Source organism: Vitis riparia, chromosome 3, assembly GCF_004353265.1.
Source record: "Vitis riparia cultivar Riparia Gloire de Montpellier isolate 1030 chromosome 3, EGFV_Vit.rip_1.0, whole genome shotgun sequence".
NCBI classification, from domain to species: Eukaryota; Viridiplantae; Streptophyta; class Magnoliopsida; order Vitales; family Vitaceae; genus Vitis; species Vitis riparia.
In genome coordinates this window covers 2,354,105-2,374,858 of record NC_048433.1, presented here as the reverse complement: position 1 = coordinate 2,374,858, position 20,754 = coordinate 2,354,105, and the positions used below count along the sequence as shown (strand labels likewise).

General features: G+C 38.4%; 12 protein-coding genes across 12 annotated transcripts; 2 read left to right on the top strand and 10 right to left on the bottom strand.

Annotated features, from left to right (window-relative positions):
* Positions 1–182: 182 nt before the first annotated feature.
* LOC117911593 (auxin-responsive protein SAUR67-like) lies at positions 183–623 on the bottom strand. Its single transcript, XM_034825998.1, has one exon. The coding sequence runs from the start codon at positions 621–623 to the stop codon at positions 183–185; it is 441 nt and encodes a 146-aa protein (XP_034681889.1).
* Positions 624–1,626: 1,003 nt separating this feature from the next.
* Positions 1,627–2,046, bottom strand: LOC117911592 (auxin-responsive protein SAUR67-like). Its single transcript, XM_034825997.1, has one exon. The coding sequence runs from the start codon at positions 2,044–2,046 to the stop codon at positions 1,627–1,629; it is 420 nt and encodes a 139-aa protein (XP_034681888.1).
* Positions 2,047–3,877: 1,831 nt separating this feature from the next.
* On the bottom strand, positions 3,878–4,493 carry LOC117911618 (auxin-responsive protein SAUR67-like). The gene has a single exon (XM_034826020.1). The coding sequence runs from the start codon at positions 4,436–4,438 to the stop codon at positions 3,992–3,994; it is 447 nt and encodes a 148-aa protein (XP_034681911.1). The 5' UTR covers positions 4,439–4,493; the 3' UTR covers positions 3,878–3,991.
* Positions 4,494–5,704: 1,211 nt separating this feature from the next.
* Positions 5,705–6,151, bottom strand: LOC117911591 (auxin-responsive protein SAUR67-like). The gene has a single exon (XM_034825996.1). It carries the CDS (start codon positions 6,149–6,151, stop codon positions 5,705–5,707), a length of 447 nt encoding a protein of 148 aa, XP_034681887.1.
* A 1,312-nt stretch (positions 6,152–7,463) lies between these two features.
* Positions 7,464–8,102, bottom strand: LOC117911850 (auxin-responsive protein SAUR68-like). The gene has a single exon (XM_034826272.1). The coding sequence runs from the start codon at positions 8,039–8,041 to the stop codon at positions 7,595–7,597; it is 447 nt and encodes a 148-aa protein (XP_034682163.1). The 5' UTR covers positions 8,042–8,102; the 3' UTR covers positions 7,464–7,594.
* Positions 8,103–9,132: 1,030 nt separating this feature from the next.
* Positions 9,133–9,802, bottom strand: LOC117911917 (auxin-responsive protein SAUR67-like). The gene has a single exon (XM_034826354.1). It carries the CDS (start codon positions 9,732–9,734, stop codon positions 9,321–9,323), a length of 414 nt encoding a protein of 137 aa, XP_034682245.1. The 5' UTR covers positions 9,735–9,802; the 3' UTR covers positions 9,133–9,320.
* An 867-nt stretch (positions 9,803–10,669) lies between these two features.
* LOC117911827 (auxin-responsive protein SAUR67-like) lies at positions 10,670–11,432 on the bottom strand. The gene has a single exon (XM_034826247.1). It carries the CDS (start codon positions 11,187–11,189, stop codon positions 10,743–10,745), a length of 447 nt encoding a protein of 148 aa, XP_034682138.1. The 5' UTR covers positions 11,190–11,432; the 3' UTR covers positions 10,670–10,742.
* Positions 11,433–14,016: 2,584 nt separating this feature from the next.
* On the bottom strand, positions 14,017–14,733 carry LOC117911590 (auxin-responsive protein SAUR68-like). The gene is made up of 2 exons (XM_034825995.1): positions 14,614–14,733; positions 14,017–14,469 (listed from the first exon to the last, which is right to left on the bottom strand). The coding sequence occupies exons 1-2, from the start codon at positions 14,731–14,733 to the stop codon at positions 14,017–14,019; spliced, it is 573 nt and encodes a 190-aa protein (XP_034681886.1).
* A 632-nt stretch (positions 14,734–15,365) lies between these two features.
* LOC117911742 (auxin-responsive protein SAUR68-like) lies at positions 15,366–16,275 on the bottom strand. Its single transcript, XM_034826157.1, has one exon. It carries the CDS (start codon positions 16,095–16,097, stop codon positions 15,651–15,653), a length of 447 nt encoding a protein of 148 aa, XP_034682048.1. The 5' UTR covers positions 16,098–16,275; the 3' UTR covers positions 15,366–15,650.
* A 528-nt stretch (positions 16,276–16,803) lies between these two features.
* On the top strand, positions 16,804–17,589 carry LOC117911785 (auxin-responsive protein SAUR68-like). The gene has a single exon (XM_034826202.1). It carries the CDS (start codon positions 17,064–17,066, stop codon positions 17,511–17,513), a length of 450 nt encoding a protein of 149 aa, XP_034682093.1. The 5' UTR covers positions 16,804–17,063; the 3' UTR covers positions 17,514–17,589.
* Positions 17,590–18,723: 1,134 nt separating this feature from the next.
* Positions 18,724–19,600, bottom strand: LOC117911758 (auxin-responsive protein SAUR67-like). The gene has a single exon (XM_034826183.1). The coding sequence runs from the start codon at positions 19,368–19,370 to the stop codon at positions 18,924–18,926; it is 447 nt and encodes a 148-aa protein (XP_034682074.1). The 5' UTR covers positions 19,371–19,600; the 3' UTR covers positions 18,724–18,923.
* Positions 19,601–20,051: 451 nt separating this feature from the next.
* Positions 20,052–20,471, top strand: LOC117911589 (auxin-responsive protein SAUR67-like). Its single transcript, XM_034825994.1, has one exon. The coding sequence runs from the start codon at positions 20,052–20,054 to the stop codon at positions 20,469–20,471; it is 420 nt and encodes a 139-aa protein (XP_034681885.1).
* The last annotated feature ends 283 nt before the right edge of the window (positions 20,472–20,754 follow it).

Here is a 20,754-nt window from a genome sequence, read left to right as displayed (position 1 = left end):
GGATAGCATTCTTCTGTTGAATTGTTTAGATCATGTCTGCTCTTGCTGTTATCGATGTTGTTCTACTTTGGCTAGCTACTACACTACAATGGAAGACAATTGAGATAAAAATCTTGGGCATTATCGAAGAATATATCATTCTGTAGTTGTGTTAATTAGTACCAATTACAGATTAGACTAATTCAGTAGCCACAAAAAAGTAACTGATGGCCCATTTGTCCTTGATGGGAAGACGACAGTGAGCAGTGACTGGTTGCAATTGAAAATAGCAAAGCTTTCTCAATGTCTTTAGCCATGCCTCGTTGGATGAGTGGGATTATGTACTCCATGAAGACTGAATCATAAGGCAATGTTATGGGCCCATTGCTAGGCAGTCCAAACTCCTCCTCAGACATCCTGAAGAGCTCTCTGAAGATGTTATTGCTGAGAAACACCAAGGGAATCATAAAGCGCCTCTGATCAGCAGTGTACACAACAAAATGGCCTTCATTTTCCACTGATGTAATGCAACTTTTTTCATCCTCATTGTTATTTGTTCTTGATGAAGAAATTCTTTTCCTTCCAAGGGCTGCTATCCTCTGCCACTTCCTTGCCATTTTGTTGAGCTTCTTGGGGCTTATCATGCTGCCTTACTCTGTATATTATGGACTGAATGGTTTTAGAAAGAAGAGAAAAGAAGATTCAGATCTTAGAACTGTGAAATGTTTTTGCTGGTGTTGAGTGGAAGGCAATGGGAGTGAGTTATATATTCACACGGTTTGATATACTCCATTAATGCAGATTCCCTCATGTTCCAATTCTTTAGAACAAAACCATGTGATAAGTTATATTATTGAATAACAGATGCATGATAATCCTATTTTTTCGTGTATCAAATCAGTGCATCAAGGTACATACCAAGGACGAGATTTCATCCTCTACTTATGCACTTTAAGAACACATCATATCCAATTTAGCTGGCACCAACCTTTTGGAGTGAGTTTGACAGTAGTTTCAACAGGAATTGCTTGATTTCCTATTATTTCTACAGCATCAGTCCACTGTTTGTGAGAGTTCATCAGAATATATCTGGCAATATGGATGAGATTTTGAAGTTTTCCCTCAATAGAGTTCTATAAATTATTTTTTTTTCTTCACTTCTACAATGCTTTCTATGAGAAATCTAAATAATGTACCATGTGCACAGTATAGAGAACCTGTAGACATTTGTGGTATTTCCTAGTAAATACAGCTAACTGAAATTTAGCATTCAACATATTCGTATTGCCAGCAATTATTGTGTTTCATTTTACACACATTCTATCTGATAAGCTGCATCTTCTTTCTTTTAATTAATTGACAAAGAACAGTGAGTGAGTCATCTTGTGTTTGATTATTCTAAATTTGTGTCATTTTCCCTCATAGTTTAGATAATGACATTACCAAGCAAACAAATCGAGTAATGGCTATGTCCTGGAAATACTTGATTAGATGACTGCAGAAACTAGTTTATCGTTTGGTGGCAATAAGTGATCATTACGAGGAAGACAAGAAGACATGAAGAACATGCTTTGAGAATTCTCACTATATATATTATCAAACAAAAATTTTGTTGAATCATTTTACAAAATTTAAGTATAGTTTTCTTCAGCAGGCACATAAGAGTAATTGCTCATTGGTCTGTTCTTGGTGGAAGTATGAAGAGGATGAGCAGTTACTGGGAGCTATGGACATGATCAAAGCCCTCTCCAACTCTTTAGCAACACCGCGTTGGATGAATGAGATCACATAGTCCAAAAAGACTGAATCACATGGCAGTATGATGGGGCCTGTACTTTGTATCCCAAACTCCTCCTCAGACATTTGGAAAAGCTCTCTCATGATTTCACTGTCAAGATACGCCAAGGGAATCACAAAGCGTCTTCTGTCAGAGCTGTAAACAACAAAATGGCCTTTATCAGCCACTGATGATGTGCTGCAGCTTTCTTCATCCACACCCTCATTGATTCTTTGTAATGAGATCCTTTTCCTTCCAAAGGCAGCCATCTTCTGCCACTTCCTTGCCATTCTGATGAGCTTCTTGGGACTGATTATGCTGTCCGAATCTCAATTTTGAGGGAGAATAATTCAAGCAAGGATGTTGAGAAAGAAATGAGATTTGCAGGTAGAACACTAGAAAGGTGCTGTTGTGCTGAGTGGAAGGCAATGCAATTGAGCTATTATATATATTAGGACTCCCAGCACAGCGCCTTAAATGTAACCTTCTCTGTGTTAGGCTTGGTTGGGTGCAAAACCATATGCTGCATGGACAAGGAGGGGCCTTTAGGAAGTGGCTGAGAAGGTACTGCATGAAGATTCAAAAACACAGCCACACACAGAATACTCGGTCCTACCTGCCAAGTGGTTTAGTGACAATAGATCCAATCCCTTTAGCTGGAAACTGTCAATTGATAGTCTGAAGAAAGACTGGAAAATAAATGGATCATGGAGGGAACAATTTGCAAACAGACCCTTTGCCTACTTATATCAATTGGGTACATTAGGGAATTTTAGAGATTCATGGCTTCAGAACCCAAAATGTACAAATCATCTAATGCCTTCACACATAAACTGACGATCCTCATGCGTGGGGCTGCAGATGGAGATTAAACCAAACTAAAAATCCAAAACATTACCATCAATTTTTAAGGTCCTGCAATCCCCACATTCTAGTTGATGACCCCCATAGGAATGTGGGACAGAGTTTCAGACCCAAACAAGGCACGTGGCTTGCATACAATGCAAAGGGAACAGGTGGGATTTGCCAAAAATTGAAGATTTTCATAGCTAGACATGTTTGACTTCTGTTCATTGACCACTATACAATTCATATATGATATCATTAGCCGTATGTTACCTTTCTCCTCCCCTGTTTTCCCAGCAGCCAAACACAGTGATAAGAAAAAAAGAAACAAAAAAATGTAAAGAATGTTACCTGTTTGTAAATGGGGTTTCTGAGCCAAACCAATATATATAGCTCCCGCTCTGAACTTTTCAAAAATGGGGTTTTCATCAGATAAATCCATGGAGACCCCAAAACCAAGACAAGAGAGACAAGCATCTATAGCTCTTGGATTGACTCAAAACTCAACTTACAAAGAGGTTGTTTTGTTTTCATTTCCCTGTTTCTTTTGTTTATCAGTGTGTTTGGCTGCTGGGAAAACAGAGGAAAGTAGTACATGGTTTGTAGTCCCATATATCAATTTGACAGTGCTGCTTTGAGTCTTTGATTCTGGTCCAAATCCCTGATATTGCTTATCAATTAGGACTTGGGGCTTTCAGGAGCCTCAAAAATTGAGAGCTCTTGATCTCCTGGGGAAAATGTTGATGCAAAACCATGTGATATGTTACATCATCAAAAAAAAAAAATACATGGTATCAATGTTTTTTTATGTTGCTAATCAGTGAATCAAGGTGCATACAGAGTATGATATTTACTTATATTTGTTTTGTGGTTTGACGACAGCTAACAACCAATTTAGCTGGCAGTTCATAAATCAGAGGATTCTTTATTAAATACTAGAGCAAAGAATACCTCCAGAGCTAACTAATTCAAGCAACCAGGTTAAGTCCCTTTAGGTGAAATTTGAATATTGAAAATATGGAAGGTTTGGTATGCTTGTGTCTATTCAGAGACTCTAAGAATTCTGGGATTCAATATATATGTATATATATATATATATATCAATCAAAGAACAAGGTTCACTTCTTATAAAATAAATAAATAAAACAATCAATGAAATTTCCCCTATATAATGAAAAAAAAAGTAATATTATCAGTTCAGCAATGGAGTATTGCCCTGGCTCTATTTGGTTAGATGGTTGCAACAACCTTGTTTACCATTTTGAGGCACTCTGCTGTCATTTATTGGGAAAAAAAGAAAGCATGAAGAAAATACTTGGAAAATTCTCTTGGTGTATATAGTCAAACTAAAACTGTGTGGATGATTTACAAAGTTTGAGCACAATTGCTTCAGAAAGCACATAAGAGCATTTGTTCATTGTTATGTCCTTGAAGGATGTGTGAAGAAGCAGAACAGCTACTGGAAGCTATAGACATAATCAAAGCTCTCTCCAAATCTTTTGCTACACTGCGTTGGATGAATGAGATTACATAGTCCATGAAGACTGAATCACATGGCAATATGATGGGGCCTTCACTTTGTATTCCAAACTCCTCCTCAGACATTTGCAAAAGCTCTCTCAAGATTTCCTTGTTGAGATACACCAACGGAATCATGAAGCGTCTCTTATCAGAACTGTAAACAACAAAATGGCCTTTATCTGCCACTGAGGATGTACTACAACCATCAGCATCCAAAACCTCATCTGTTCTTGGTAGAGTGATTCTCTTCCTCTTCATGGCAGCTATCTTCTGCCACTTCCTTGCCATCTTGATGAGTTTCTTGGGATTGATCATGCTTATTCACTTGAGTAAATAAGAGAGAAAACTTTGAACAAGCGAAGAACTAAGATGGAATTGTTGTTATGTTTGGGATGCAGAATGGAAGCGGTTCAGTTATATAGTAATGAGGTCTGAGACAGTAAATAATTTGTATCCTTCATTTTGTGGGGATTCAATGAATGCAAAGCCACATGCAGGTTGGACCACACGGCATTGAGGGACAGCCAGGCAGGCAAGTTTGGTTGTGTTATGCAAGCAATGCATTCAGGCAGATCATAGCAGAAGACACCTCTTGCATTTTTTTAAGTTATCCACAGACATAGCAGAAGATACATATCCTTACATGTTGCTAAGTGATCTGCAGACATATTGGCTCCAATGAGTTGAGGTGTCGGCTCATTCCAACTGCAGAAGTCTATGCCTTGGATAAGGCAAAAGAAAGCTAGCACAATATCATTTGGGAAAGCTAAGATGGACCTCTCAAACATCCGCCTCAAAATGGGAGGTGCCAGCTCTTACCAGGAATCACTTCAAAGGTATCATCCATTAAGAAGTTGCCTCTCCAACCTGACCATGGACCATAGTCTGGTCGCCGTTAGAGGCCATTTCTCTCACTAGATACACCTAGCAGCCTGTTACAATTGCTATAAACATTTCTTTCAGGTCAGTGAAAGTTGGTAAATACTGTTGAAGTTCAACCCTGGAGCAAATCTAGTAACAATGCCTTGGGCAAGAAAAGCAGGGTTTTATGCTGGGGCCATCAGGCTTGACATTGAACCTTTGTGGAAAAGCTGAGGCAGTCTGAATGAGATATTGCTTTAAAAGCCCATTTTAGATTGTTCTATGATCCAAGTTTGTTCAAATTTGAATTTTCAATGGTTACCGATATTAACTAAAATGTTTTGATGGAGACAGTACATTTGGAGATTCATTTACAACACATTTTATCTGATGAGCTGCAGGTTCTCTCTTGTAATTAATTGAGAAAGAACAGTGAGCAATTTATAGTAATTTTGTATTTGATTCTTCTATATTAGTGTCATTTTTTCTCATAGTTTAGATGATGAATTATATTTCCAAGCAAACAAATCGAGTAGTGGCTATGTCCTGGAAATACTTGGTTAGATGACTGCAGAAACTAGTTTATCGTTTGGTGGCAATAAGTGATCATTACGAGGAAGACAAGAAGACATGAAGAACATGCTTTGAGAATTCTCACTATATATGTTATCAAACAAAAATTTTGTTGAATCATTTTACAAAATTTAAGTATAGTTTTCTTCAGCAGGCACATAAGAGTAATTGCTCATTGGTCTGTTCTTGGTGGAAGTATGAAGAGGATGAGCAGTTACTGGGAGCTATGGACATGATCAAAGCCCTCTCCAACTCTTTAGCAACACCGCGTTGGATGAATGAGATCACATAGTCCAAAAAGACTGAATCACATGGCAGTATGATGGGGCCTGTACTTTGTATCCCAAACTCCTCCTCAGACATTTGGAAAAGCTCTCTCATGATTTCACTGTCAAGATACGTCAAGGGAATCACAAAGCGTCTTCTGTCAGAGCTGTAAACAACAAAATGGCCTTTTTCAGCCACTGATGATATGCTGCAGCTTTCTTCATCCACACCCTCGTTGATTCTTTGTAATGAGATCCTTTTCCTTCCAAGGGCAGCCATCTTCTGCCACTTCCTTGCCATTCTGATGAGCTTCTTGGGACTGATCATGCTGTCCGAATCTCAATTTTGAGGGAGAATAATTCAAGCAAGGATGTTGAGAAAGAAACGAGATTTGCAGGTAGAACACTAGAAAGGTGATGTTGTGCTGAGTGGAAGGCAATGCAATCGAGCTATTATATATATTAGGAATCCCAACACAGCGCCTTAAATGTAACCTTCTCTGTGTTAGGCTTGGTTGGGTACAAAACCATGTGCTGCATGGACAAGGAGGGGCCTTTAGGAAGTGGCTGAGAAGGTACTGCATGAAGACTCAAAAGCACAGCCACACAGTATATCTGGTCCTATCTGCCAAGTGGTTTTGTGACAATAGATCCAATCCCTTTAGCTTGAAACTGACAACTGAACAAAGACTGGAAAATAAATAGATCATGGAGGGAACAATGTGCCAACAGATCCTTTGCCTGCTTATATCAATTGGGCACATAAGGGAATTCTAGAGATTCAGGGTTTTAGAACCCAAGAAAACCACATAATGCACAAGCCATCCAATGCCTTCACACATTAACTGAAACCCCCCTTGTATGGGGCTGCACATGGAGATTAAATGTAACTAAAATCCAAAGCATTAACATCTACTTTTCAATGTCCTGCCAGCCCCACATTCTAAATGATGACCCCCATAGGGAAAACAGAGGAAAGTAGCACATGGCTTGTAGTCCAACATATGAATTTGACAATGCAGCTTTGAGTCTTTGATTCTGTCCCAAATCCCTGATATTGCTCATCAATTAGGATTTGGGGCTTGCAGGAGCCTCATAAATTGATAGCTCTCAAGCTCCTGGAGAACATCTGGATGCAAAACCATGTGAGAAGTTACATTATTGAAAACAAATGCATGGTGGTCATGTTTTTAACTGTTTCCAGTCAGTGAATCAAGGTGCATACAGAGGATGATATTTCCTCCTGCTTGTTATGTGGTTTAAGGACAAATTGTATCCAATTTAGCTGGCAGCTCATAAATCAGAGGATTCTTAATAAACTACTGGAACATAGGACACTTCCAGAACTATTACTAAGTCATGGAACTAGGTTAATCCCATTGAAATCTGAAGATTGAAAATATGGAAGGTTTGCAGGCTTGTGTATATTTGGACACACTACAAATTCTGGGATTATATAGATAATTAGATATAGATATAGATATGTGTATATATCAAACCCAGAACGAGGTCCACTGCATATCCAAAAAAATCAATGAAATTTCCTTTATATAATGAAAAAAAGTTAATATTATCAGTTCAGAAATGGAGTATTGCCCTGGCTCTATTTGGTTAGATGGTTGCAACAACCTTGTTTACCATTTTGAGGCACTCTGCTATCATTTATTGAGAAAAAAAGAAAGCATGAAGAAAATACTTGGAAATTTCTCTTGGTGTATATAGTCAAACTAAAACTGTGTCGAATGATTTACAAAGTTTTAGCACAATTGCTTCAGAAAGCACATAGGAGCATTTGTTCATTGTTGTGTCCTTGAAGGATGTGTGAAGAAGCAGAACAGCTACTGAAAGCTATAGACATAATCAAAGCTCTCTCTAAGTCTTTTGCTACACTCCGTTGGATGAATGAGATTACATAGTCCATGAAGACTGAATCACATGGCAATATGATGGGGCCTTCACTTTGTATTCCAAACTCCTCCTCAGACATTTGCAAAAGCTCTCTGAAGATTTCATTGTTGAGATACACCAACGGAATCACAAAGCGTCTCTTATCAGAACTGTAAACAATAAAATGGCCCTTCTCTGCCACTGCTGATGTACCACAACAGTCAGCATTCAAAACCTCATCTATTCTTGGTAGAGAGATTCTCTTCCTCCTCATGGCAGCTATCTTCTGCCACTTCCTTGCCATCTTGATGAGTTTCTTGGGATTGATCATGCTTATTCACTTGAGTAAATAATAAAAGAGAAAACTTTGAACAAGTGAAGAACTAGGATGGAATTGCTGTTATGTTTGGGATACAGAATGGAAGCAGGTCAGTTATATAGTAATGAGGCCTGAGACAGTAAATAATTTGTATCCTTCATTTTGTGGGGATTCAATGAATGCAAAGCCATATGCTGGTTGGACCCCAAGGCACTGAGGGGCAGGCAAGTTTGGTTGTGTTATGCAATCAATGCATTCAGGCAGATCATAGCAGAAGGCACCTCTTGCATTTTGCTAAGTTATCCACAGACATAGCAGAAGATACATATCCTTACATGTTGCTAAGTGATCTGCAGACATAATGGCTCCAGTGAGTTGAGGTGTCAGCTCATTCTAACTGCACAAACTGATCTATCTCATTGGGTAAGGCAAATGAAAACTAGCACAAACTGATCTATCAGTTATATCATTTGGGAAAACTAAGACCGGCCCCTCAAACATCTACCTCAAAATTGGTGGTGCCAGCTCTTACCAGGAATCTCTTCAAAGGTATTATCCATTGAAAAGTTGGCTCTCCAAACTGATTCTGGACCATAGTTTGTTTGCCACTAGAAGCCATTTCTCTCACCAGATAAGCCTAGTATCATTTTACTATTGCAACAAACATTTCCTTCAGGCCAGTGAAAGTTGGTAAATACTGTTAAAGTTCAACCCTGGAGCAAATCTAGTAACAATGCCTTGGGAAAGAAAAGCTGTTGGGGGCATCAGGCTTAACATGGTTCTCTTGACCTTTTGGAGAAGGCTGAGGCAGTCTGAATGAGATATTGCTTTAAAAGCCTGCTATAGTGTGTTCTATGATCCAAAATTCATATTTGAATTTCAATGGCTACAAGTATTAACTAAAATATTTTGATGGAGAATAAATTTTGAAGAATTCAGAAGGTCTTACACTTTGTCAGTCTCAAATAAGATGGCTTTCACTAAGATGACAATATAATTGATTCTTTTTTTGTTATAAAAAAAAAAAAAATCCACAGTACTGATTTGAATCATAAAAGGAGTTTATGACACTTCTCCAGATATTTGATGAAACGATGCTCTTAAGTTGATATTGACCAGACTTCTTGATAAAGGCCACCAGGAGAACAATGTAAATCATGTCCACCCTGTTGGCTATCAATGCTGCTTAACTCTATTTAGTTACTTTATAATGGAAGAAAAACTGAGAAAAGTTTTGGCAATTGTAAAGTATGTATCACTATACAATTGTGTGGATCATTACAAATTACAGTTAATAGCTACAAACAAGTAATTGTTGGCTCATATGTTCTTGATGGGAAGGCAATAGTGAGCAGCAACTGGTGGCAAGGGAGAAGAGCAAGGCTTTCTCCACATCTTTAGCTACACCTCGTTGGATGAGTGGGAGTATGTACTCCATGAAGACTGAATCACAAAGCAGAGTTATAGGCCCATTGCTTTGCAGTCCAAACTCCTCCTCAGCCATCTTGAAGAGCTCTCTTAAGATATTATTGCTGAGATACGCCAAGGGAATCATAAACCGCCTCTTATCAGTGGTATACACAACAAAATGGCCTTTGTCAGCCACTGATGTGCTACAATTGTCTGCATCAACGTCAACTTTGGTTCTTGGTGAAGAAATTGTTTTCCTCCCAAGGGCTGCTATCCTCTGCCACTTCCTTGCCATTTTGACTAGCTTCTTGGCTCTCTATACTATGGATGGATGACTTTGAGAAAGAAGAGAAAAGAAGATTTAGATCTTAGAGTTTTGAAAAGTTTTTGCTATGTTGAGTGGAAGGCCATGGAAGTGGATTATATATCAACAGGGTTTTAGACACTCCATTTAACGAAGTTTCTTCATGCCGTGATTCTTTTAGTACAAAACCATGTGATTAGTTATATTGTTGAAAAACACATGCACCACCCTGTTTTTTCATGTTTCAAATCAGTGCATCAAGGTGCATACCAAGGATGAGATTTCATCCCATGTCCTTATGTGATTTGAGGACACATCATATCTAATTTAGCTGGCACCAAACTATTGAAGTCAGTTTGACAGTAGTTTCAATATGAACTACTTGATTTCCTTCTATTAATTATAAGAAGAGACTAAAATTTTTCTTGGTAGAAGTTGGACTGTTGAAATACCATTGAAAAATCAAACTTCTTAGAACATAAAGTAGAACAACAAATCATCAATACAACTAAGAATGAAAGTTCAACAGCAACAGTCCTCTGTTAGTGGGAGATCATTGGAAGATATCTGGTAATATTAGACAAGATTTTGCATTCCCTCAATAAGGCCCTTTCATGAAAGCTTATTACCATAGAATATTCATTTGGCCATCAATTCTTCTGTTTCAATTTCAACACATTCTAGCTGATGAGCTGCAGCTTCTCTCTTGTAATTAATTGGCAAAAACATGTAAATGATTCACAGCAATTTTGCATAAAATTATTCTAAATTGAGTTATTTTCCCTCATAGTTTGCATGATGAATTATCTTACAAAGAGAACAAATCAAGTAACGGCTATGTCCTGGGAATAGTTAGATGGCTGCAACAACTATGTTTACCATCTTGAGGCAATAAGCAATAAATCGAGGAGGACAAGAAAAAAACATGAAGAAAATGACCTGAAAATTCCCATTAGACTAAAATTTTGTGAATCATTACAAAGTTTAAGTATGATTTCTTCAGCATGCACATAATAGTAATTGCTCATTGTTCTGTTCTTGATGGAAGTATGAGGAGGATGAGCAGTAACTGGAATCTATAGATAAGATCAAGGCCCTCTCCAAATCTTTTGCAACACCACGTTGGATGATTGAGATCATATAGTCCATAAAGACTGAATCACATGGTAATATGATGGGGCCTGTAATTTGTATCCCAAACTCCTCCTCAGACACTTGCAAAAGCCCTCTGAAGATTTCATTGTTGAGATACACTAATGGAATCACAAAGCGTTTCTTGTCAGCACTGCAAACAACAAAATGGCCCTTATCTGCCACTGATGATGTACTACAACTATCAGCATCCAAAACCTCATCTGTTCTTGGTAGAGAGATTCTCTTCCTCCTCATAGCAGCCATCTTCTGCCACTTCCTTGCCATCTTGATAAGTTTCTTGGGATTGATCATGCTTATTCACTTGAGTAAATAAGAGAGAAATCTTTGAACAAGTGAAGAAAGAAGACCTTGATCTTAGGAATCTAGGATGGAATTTCTGTCTTGTTTGGGATGCAGAATGGAAGCAGGTCAGTTATATAGTAATGAGGCCTGAGACGGTAAATAATTTATATGTCACATTATGTGGGAATTCAATGAATGCAATGCCATGTGCTGGTTGGACCACAATGCCATTGAGGAGCAGGCGAGTTTGGTTGTGTTATGCAATCAATGCATTCAGGCAGATCATAGCAGAAGACACAAGAACATTTTGCTGTGTTATCTGAAGACATAATGGCTCCAGTCATTTGAGGTGTTATCTCATTCTAACCACAGAAGTCTTTGAATTGGCTAAGGCACAAGAAAACTAGCACAAAGCGATCTAACAGTCATGCTATCTGCGAAAGGTAAGACGTACCCCTCAGGCATCCATGTAACTCTGTGTTAGGATTTGGAGGGTGCAAAACCAAGTGCTACATGGACATCTGCTGCATGGACAAGGAGGGACCTTGAAGGAGTGGTTGCGTCTGGTGCTGCTCTTGGCTCCAGAGTCAAGATGGGAGCATAGCCACAAAATATTTCTGGTCCTATCTGCAAAATGGTTTAATGGAAAGAGAAAGAAATATATGCTGCTAGGCAAATAGGCACCCATATATGGCTACGCTCCACCTTGACCTTTCTGAGCCGCTGGACACAGCCAGTCCTTGAAGGCCCCTCCTTGTCCAGGCAGCACATGCTTCTGCACCCAACCAATCCTAACACTACAAAAGTTACATTTGAGTGACTGTCTTGGGCTTAGTAATATATAATAGCTTCCTTGAACTGCCTTCCACTCAGCACAACAACACCTTTCTGTGTTCTAACCTCAAATTTCCTCTCTCTCAACATTCTTGCTTAAAGTATTCTCCCCCTGACTTGAGAGTAATACAGTATGATCAATTCCAAGAAGCTCATCAAAATGGCTAGGAAGTGGCAGAAGGTTAGCCGCAATTGGAAGGAAAAGGATCACCTTGCAAAGAACAAACAGGGATGTGGATGCTGACTGTTGTAGTACATCATCAGGGGCCGATAAGGGGCACTTTGTTGTTTACAGTTCTGATAGAAGACGCTTTCTGATTCCCTTGGGGTATCTCAATACTGAAATCTTCAAAGAGCTTTTGCAAATTTCTGAGGAAGAGTTTGGCATACAAAGTGATGGCCCCATCATACTGCCATGTGATTCAGTCTTCATGGACTACATAATCTTGTTTATCCAATGTGGCATTGTAAAAGACTTGGAGAGAGCCTTTGTTATGTCTATAGCTTCCATCAACTGTTCATCTTCACACTTTCTTCATGAACAGAAGTACAATAAACAACCACTACTATGTGCCTTCTAAAGCAACTAGGCTCAAATTTTGTAAATCATTCATACAATTTTAGTTTCATACATATATCAAAATAATTTGACAAGTACCTTTTTTTTTCCAAGTTCAATATTGATTACCATAATTATTTATAGTCTTTAGTCAGTTAATTTCAAGCAATATGCAAAGCCCATCAGATGCCATCTGTTGAAAGTGAAACAGAACAATCTCTGACCTCCCAATGTGATACTGTTAGTTTCATTTAGGAATATTAATTTGAAACAGCCCCAAATGTTTATACTATGAAGTTAGTAAATATTTAGGATCTTCCAAAAGGATTTTATTGAGGACAGTGGGAAAATCTCATTCAGTATGAAGATTGAACCCAACAAGAAATCCAAAACTTTGCCATCTATTTTTCAGGGTCCTGCAAGCCCCATATTCTAATTGATAAGTTTAATAGGAATGTGGGAAAGAATTTAAGACCCAAAAAAAGTACATGCCTAGTATAAAATGCAAAGGAACTAGGTGGGATTCACAGAGTGGTAAATTTTGAGATCTGGGAAAATTTGATATCAAATTTATGTATGGTATCACTAGCCATATATTACTTTCCCCCTGTTTTATTCAGATGACTTTGTTTTCATTTCTCTGTGCCTTTTATTCACCAATATGTTTTGGATTTTGGAAACAAGGGAAACTAGTACATGGCTTTCAGCATTTGACTCTGTCCAAAATCCTCTAGGGTGAACATCAATTAGAAGATGGTGCTTGCAGGAACCCCTAAAAGATGATAGCTTCTGAGCTGCAGGGGAAACTTTTGATGCAAAACTATGTGATGAGTTACACTATCAAAAAACTAAAGCATGGTGGTCAAGTTTTTTTAAGTTGCAAATCAGTGCATCAAGGTGCATACAGAGGATGATATCTCCTCCTATTTGTTATGTGGTTTAGAGACACATCATTGCCAATTAAGCTGGAAGATCATAAATCAGAGGACCTTCTTTGAAGCACTGAAAAAAATAAAAAGAACTGCTTTAGCAAACCAGGTTAAGCCGAATTGGATGGTAATTTAAGAGTGAAATTTTGGAGGTTTTGGTTCTGAGAATCTAACACTCTCTCGGTCCCATGAGGTTTTTCTTTCACAGAATTAGGATGCAGTGTGAAGAAATTAAACAGAAGTTCAAAACTTTTGATGGGAAGTCTAATAATTTGAAATCACCTATTGCAGAAGTATAATCTATATGGGAAAAAAGATGGTAAGTTTAATAGGACTTGCAGTAGCTACTTTCTTAAGCATAATAGAGTTTGTCCACAACTCATTTTGAGGCAATAAGCAATATACTCTAAGGGGAAAATGAGAAAACATGAAGAAAATACTATGAAAATTCTCATTATGTATACTATCCAACTAAAATTGTGTGGATCAATTACAAAAATCAAATGTGATTTCTTCAGAAGACACATAATAGTAATCGCTCATTGTTATGCTCTTGATGGAAGTATGAAGAGGATGAGGAGTTACTGGAAGCCATAGACATGATCAAAGCTCTCTCCAAATCTTTTCCAATACCACGTTGGATGAATGAGATCACATAGTCCATAAAGACTGAATCACATGGCAATATGATGGGGCCATCACTTTGTATTCCAAACTCCTCCTCAGACATTTGGAAAAGCTCTCTAAAAATTTCATTGTTAAGATACACCAAAGGAATCATAAAACGTCGTCTATCAGAACTGTAAACAACAAAATGGCCCTTATCAGCCACTGATGATGTGCCACAGCTGTCTGCATCCACCCCCCTATTGAATCTTTGTAATGAGATCCTTTTCCTTCCAAGGGCAGCCACCTTCTGCCACTTCCTTGCCATTCTGATGAGATTTTTTGGACTGATCATGCTGTCCTACCAAGTTAGAAGAAGAATAATTAAAGCAAGAATGTTGAGAAAGAAAGGAGATTTTCAGCTAGAACACTATAAAGGAATTGTTATGCTGAGTGGAAGGCAATGCAAGTGAGCTATTATATATTGGAGGCCCTTAATTGTAACCTTCTCTGTGTTAGGGTCAGTTGGGTGCAAAACCATGTGCTGCATGGACAAGGAGGGACCTTTAAGAAGTGGCTCTGAAGGTACTGCATGAAGAGTCAAAAGCACAGCCACACAGTACATCTGGTCCTATCTTCCAAGTGGTTTAGTGATAATAGATCCAATCCCTTTAGCTGGAAACTGACAACTGATAGTCTGAAATAAATGGATCATGGAGAGAACAATGTGCCAACAGATCCTCTGCCTGCTTATGTGTCAATTGGGTACATATGGGAATTCAAGTCATGGTTTTAGAAACCAAAAAAACACATAATGCACAAGCCATCCAATGCCCTCACATGCCATCCAATGCCTTCACACATTAACTGTAGAACTGATCAATTAGGATTTGGGACTAGCAGGACCCTCAAGAATTGATAGCTCTAGAACTCATGGAGAAAATTTGGATGCAAAGCCATGTGATAAGTTACATTATTGAAAATAAATGCACAGTGGTCATGTTTTTTTATGTTTCCAATCAGGGAATCATGGTGCATGCAGAGGATGACATTTCCTCCTATTTGTTATGCAGTTCAACGACAAATCATATCCGATTTAGCTGGCAGCTCAGAAATCACAGGATTATTTATGAAGTACTGGAACAAGAAGTAATTCCAGAGCTAACTAATTCATGGAACCAGGGCAAGTTCCATTAGATGAAATTTGAAGATTGAAAATATAGAAGGTTTGGATGCTTGTGTCTATTTGGACACACTACAAGTTCTGGTTTGATATATTAAAATCCCATTTGGAGAAAAGGTCCCCTGCCTATCAAAAAAATCAATGAGGTTTCCCTTACATAATGAAAAAAAAAGTTCGGTAATGGAGCATTGCCCTGGCACTATTTACTTATACGGCTGCAACAACCTTGTTTACCATTTGGAGGCAGTAAGCTGTAATTTACTGGGAAAAGCAAATACTTGGAAAATTCTGTTGATGTATATACTATATAGCCAAACTAAAACTGTGTGGATGATTTACAAAGTTTGAGCACAATTGCTTCAGAAAGCACATAGGAGCATTTGTTCATTGTTGTATCCTTGAAGGATGTGTGAAGAAGCAGAACAGCTACTGGAAGCTATAGACATAATCAAAGCTCTCTCCAAATCTTTTGCTACACCATGTTGGATGAATGAGATTACATAGTCCATGAAGACTGAATCACATGGCAATATGATGGGGCCTTCACTTTGTATTCCAAACTCCTCCTCAGACATTTGCAAAAGCTCTCTGAAGATTTCATTGTTGAGATACACCAACGGAATCACAAAGCGTCTCTTATCAGAACTGTAAACAACAAAATGGCCTTTATCTGCCACTGCGGATGTACTACAACCATCAGCATCCAAAACCTCATCTGTTCTTGGTAGAGAGATTCTCTTCCTCTTCATGGCAGCTATCTTCTGCCACTTCCTTGCCATCGTGATGAGTTTCTTGGGATTGATCATGCTTATTCACTTGAGTAAATAAGAGAGAACTTTGAACAAGTGAAGAAAGGAGACCTTAATCTCAGGAGTCTAGGATAGAATTGTTGTGTTTGGGATGAAGAATGGAAGCAGGTCAGTTATATAGTAATGAGGCCTGAGACAGTAAATAATTTGTATCTATCATTTTGTAGGGATTCAACGAATGCAAAGCCATGTGATGGTTGGACCACAAGGACATTTAGGGGGAGGCAAGTTTGGTTGTGTTATGCAATCAATGCACTCAGCCAGATCATAGCAGAAGACTCATCTTTTTACATTTTGCTAGGTTATCTGAAGACATAATGACTCCAATTAGTTGAGGTGTTATCTCATTCTAACAACAGATGCCTATGCATTGGCTAAGGCACAAGAAAACTAGCACAAACCGATCTAACAGCCATATTATCTGTGAAAGGTAAGACAGACCCTCAAACATCTATGTAACCATGTGTTAGGCATTGCAGGGTGCAAAACCAAGTGCTACATGGACATGTGCTGTATGGATAAGGAGGGATCTTGAAGGAGTGGTTTCACCTGCTGCTGCTCTTGGTTGGAGAGTAAGGTGGGAGCATAGCCACAAAATATTTCTGGTCCCATCTGCAAATGGTTTAACTGAAACTAAATATATCAGAGAAGAAACTATATGCTGCCAAGCAGATAGGCACCAATATATAGCTGTGCTCCTCCCTGACCCTTCTGACCTGCTGGACACAGCCAGTCCTTGAAGGCCCCTCCTTGTCCAGGCAGCACATGCTTCTGCACCCAACCAATCCTAACACTACAAAAGTTACATTTGAGTGACTGTCTTGGGCTTAGTCATATATAATAGTCTCCTTGAACTGCCTTCCACTCAGCACAACAACACCTTTCTGTGTTCTAACCTCAAATTTCCTCTCTCTCAACATTCTTGCTTGAAGTATTCTCCCTCTGACTTGAGAGTAATACAGTATGATCAATTCCAAGAAGCTCATCAAAATGGCAAGGAAGTGGCAGAAGGTAGCTGCAATTGGGAGGAAAAGGATCTCCTTGCCAAGGACCAACAGAGATTTGGATGCTGACTGTTGTAGTAAATCATCAGTGGCTGATAAGGGGCACTTTGTTGTTTACAGTTCTGATAGGAAACGCTTTGTGATTCCCTTGGTGCATCTCAACACTGAAATCTTCAGAGAGCTTTTGCAAATGTCTGAGGAGGAGTTTGGGATACAAAGTGATGGCCCCATCATACTGCCATGTGATTCATTCTTCATGGACTACATAATCTCATTTATTCAACGTGGTGTTGCAAAAGATTTGGAGAGAGCCTTGGTTATGTCTATAGCTTTCAGCAACTGTTCATCTTCTTCACACTTCCTTCATGAACAGAAGTGTAATAAACAAGCACTACTATGTGCCTACTGAAGCAATTAGGCTCAAATTTTGTAAATCATCCACCCAATTTTAGTTACATATATATATGTGTATATATATATATCAAAATGATTTTCCAAGATTATCTTTCAAGTTCATTATTGCTTACCATAATGTTTATATAGTCTTCAGTCAATCAATTTCAAGCAATATGCACAGCCCATCAAATGTCATGTGTTGAAAGTGAAACAGAACAATCTCTGGCCTCCAAATGTGATACTGTTAGTTTCATTTAAGAATATTCATTTGAAACAGACACAAATGTTTATACTATGAAGCTAGTAAATATTTAGGATCTTCCAAAAGGATTTTATTGAGGACAATGGGAAAATCTCATTCAGTATGAAGATTAAACCCAACAAGAAATCCAAAACTTAGCCATCTATTTTTCAGGGTCCTGCAAGCTCCATGTTCTAATTGATGAGTCCCATATAGAGGATGTGGGACAGAATTTCAGACCCAAACAAGGTACATGCCTTGTGTAAAATGCAGAGGAACCCGGTGGGATTTGCAGAGAGTGGAAGATTTGAGAGCAGGGCATATTTGATTTCCATTTGTGGATCACTATCTAATTCATATATGGTATCACTAGCCATGTATACTTGTCCTCTGTTTTAACCATATGACTTTGCTTTAATTTCTTTGTTTCTTTTATTCACCAATGTGTTTGGCTTTCTGGAAAACAGGGGAAACTAGTACTTGTAGTACCATTTATGAATTTGACAGTCATTTGAGTGTTTGATTCTGTCCCACATCCTCTATATTGCACATCAATTATAAAATGGGGCTTGAAGGACCCCCCAAAAAATGATAGCGTTTGAGCTCCTGGGGAAAAATTGTATACAAAACCATTGTGATAAGTTACAATATCGAAAAAAATACATGGTAATCATGTTCTTTTTAATGTTGGCAATCTGTGTATTGAGGAGCATACAGAGGAGGATATTTTGTCCTATTTGTTATGTGGTTCAAGGACATATCATATCCAATCTAGCTGGCAGATCTAAAAACAGTGTATGGTAATTTAAGACGGAAATTTTGGAGGTTTTGATTCATAGAATCTAACAATTTCCCGGTCCCATGAGGTTTTTCCTTCACAGGAACAGGGTGCACCATGAAGAAATTAAACAGAAGTTAAAAACTTTTGATGGCCAATAATTTGAAATCACCTATTGCAGAAGTATAATCTATATGGGAAAAATGAATGGTAAACTTAATAGCACTTGTAGTACCTACTTCTCTAAGCATAACAGATTTTGTCCACAACTCATTTGGAGGCAATAAGCAATATAACCTATGAGAAGACAAGAAAACATGAAGAAAATACTTTGGAAATTCTCATTATGTATATTATCCAACTAAATTTGTGTGGATCGATAACAAAAATTAAGTGTGATTTCTTCAGAAGACACATAATAGTAATCTCTCATTGTTCTGCTCTTGATGGAAGTATGAAGAGGATGAGCAGTTACTGGAAGCCATAGACATGATCAAAGCTCTCTCCAAATCTTTTCCAATACCACGTTGGATGAATGAGATCACATAGTCCATAAAGACTGAATCACATGGCAGTATGATGGGGCCATCACTTTGTATCCCAAACTCCTCCTCAGACATTTGGAAAAGCTCTCTGAAGATTTCACTGTTAAGATAAGCCAAGGGTATCACAAAGCGTCTTCTGTCAGAGCTGTAAACAACAAAATGGCCTTTATTAGCCACTGATGATGTGCTGCAGCTGTCTGCATCCACACCCGTATTGATTCTTCCCAGTGAGATCCTTTTCCTACCAAGGGCAGCTACCTTCTGCCACTTCCTTGCCATTCTAATGAGCTTCTTGGGACTGATCATGCTATCCAATTCTCAAGTTCGAGGGAGAATACTCCAAGAAAGAATGTTGAGAAAGAAATGAGATTTTCCTTCAGAAAAATAGAAAGATATTGTTGTGCTGTGTGAAAGGCAATACAAGTAGGTTATTATATATTACTCAGCTTCAAGAGATAGCCCCGAAATGTAACTTTCAATGTGTTGGCAACATAGAATGCAAAACCATGTGCTGGATGGACAAGGAGGGACCTTGAAGGAGTGCTTGCATCTGGTGCTGCTCTTGGCTCCAGAGTCAAGATGGGAGCATAGCCACAAAATATTTCTGGTCCTATCTGCAAAATGATTTAATGGAAAGAGAAGGAAATATATGCCGCCAGGCAAATAGGCACCAATATATGGCTATGCTCCACCTTGACCCTTTTGAGCCGCTGGACACAGCCACCCCTTGAAGACCCCTCCTTGTCCAGGCAGCACATGCTTCTGCACCCAATCAATCCTAACACTAAGAAAGTTACATTTGACTATTTGAGTGACTGTCTTGGGCTTGGTAATATATAATAGCTTCCTTGAACTGCCTTCCACTCAGCACAACAACACCTTTCTGTGTTCTAACCTCAAATTTCCTCCCTCAACATTCTTTATTGAAGTATTCTCCCTCTGACTTGAGAGTAATACAGTATGATCAATTCCAAGAAGCTCATCAAAATGGTAAGGAATTGGCAGAAGGTAGCTGCAATTGGGAGGAAAAGGATCTCCTTGCAAAGGACCAACAGAGATGTGGATGCTGACTGTTGTAGTACATCATCAGTGGCTGATAAGGGGCACTTTGTTGTTTACAGTTCTGATAGGAGACGCTTCATGATTCCCTTGATGTATCTCAATACTGAAATCTTCAGAGAGCTTTTGCAAATGTCTGAGGAGTTTGGGATACAAAGTGATGGCCCCATCATACTGCCATGTGATTCAGTCTTCATGGACTACATAATCTCGTTTATTCAACATGGTGTTGCAAAAGACTTGGAGAGAGCCTTGATTATGTCTATAGCTTTCAGAAACTGTTCATCTTCTTCACACTTCCTTCAAGAACAAAAGTACAATAAACAAGCACTACTATGTGCCTACTGAAGCAATTAGGCTCAAATTTTGTGAATCATCCATACAATTTTAGTTTCATATATACATCAAAATAATTTTCCTAATATTTTTTTCAAGTCGTTCATTGCTTACCATAATGCATTTATAATCTCCAGTAAATTAATTTCTATCAATTTGAACAGCCCATCAGATGCCACGTATTGAAAGTGAAACAGAACAATCTCTGACCTCACAATGTGATACTGTTAGTTTCATTTGGGAAAACTAATCTGAAACAGCCCCAAAAGTTTATATTATGAACCAAGTAAATATT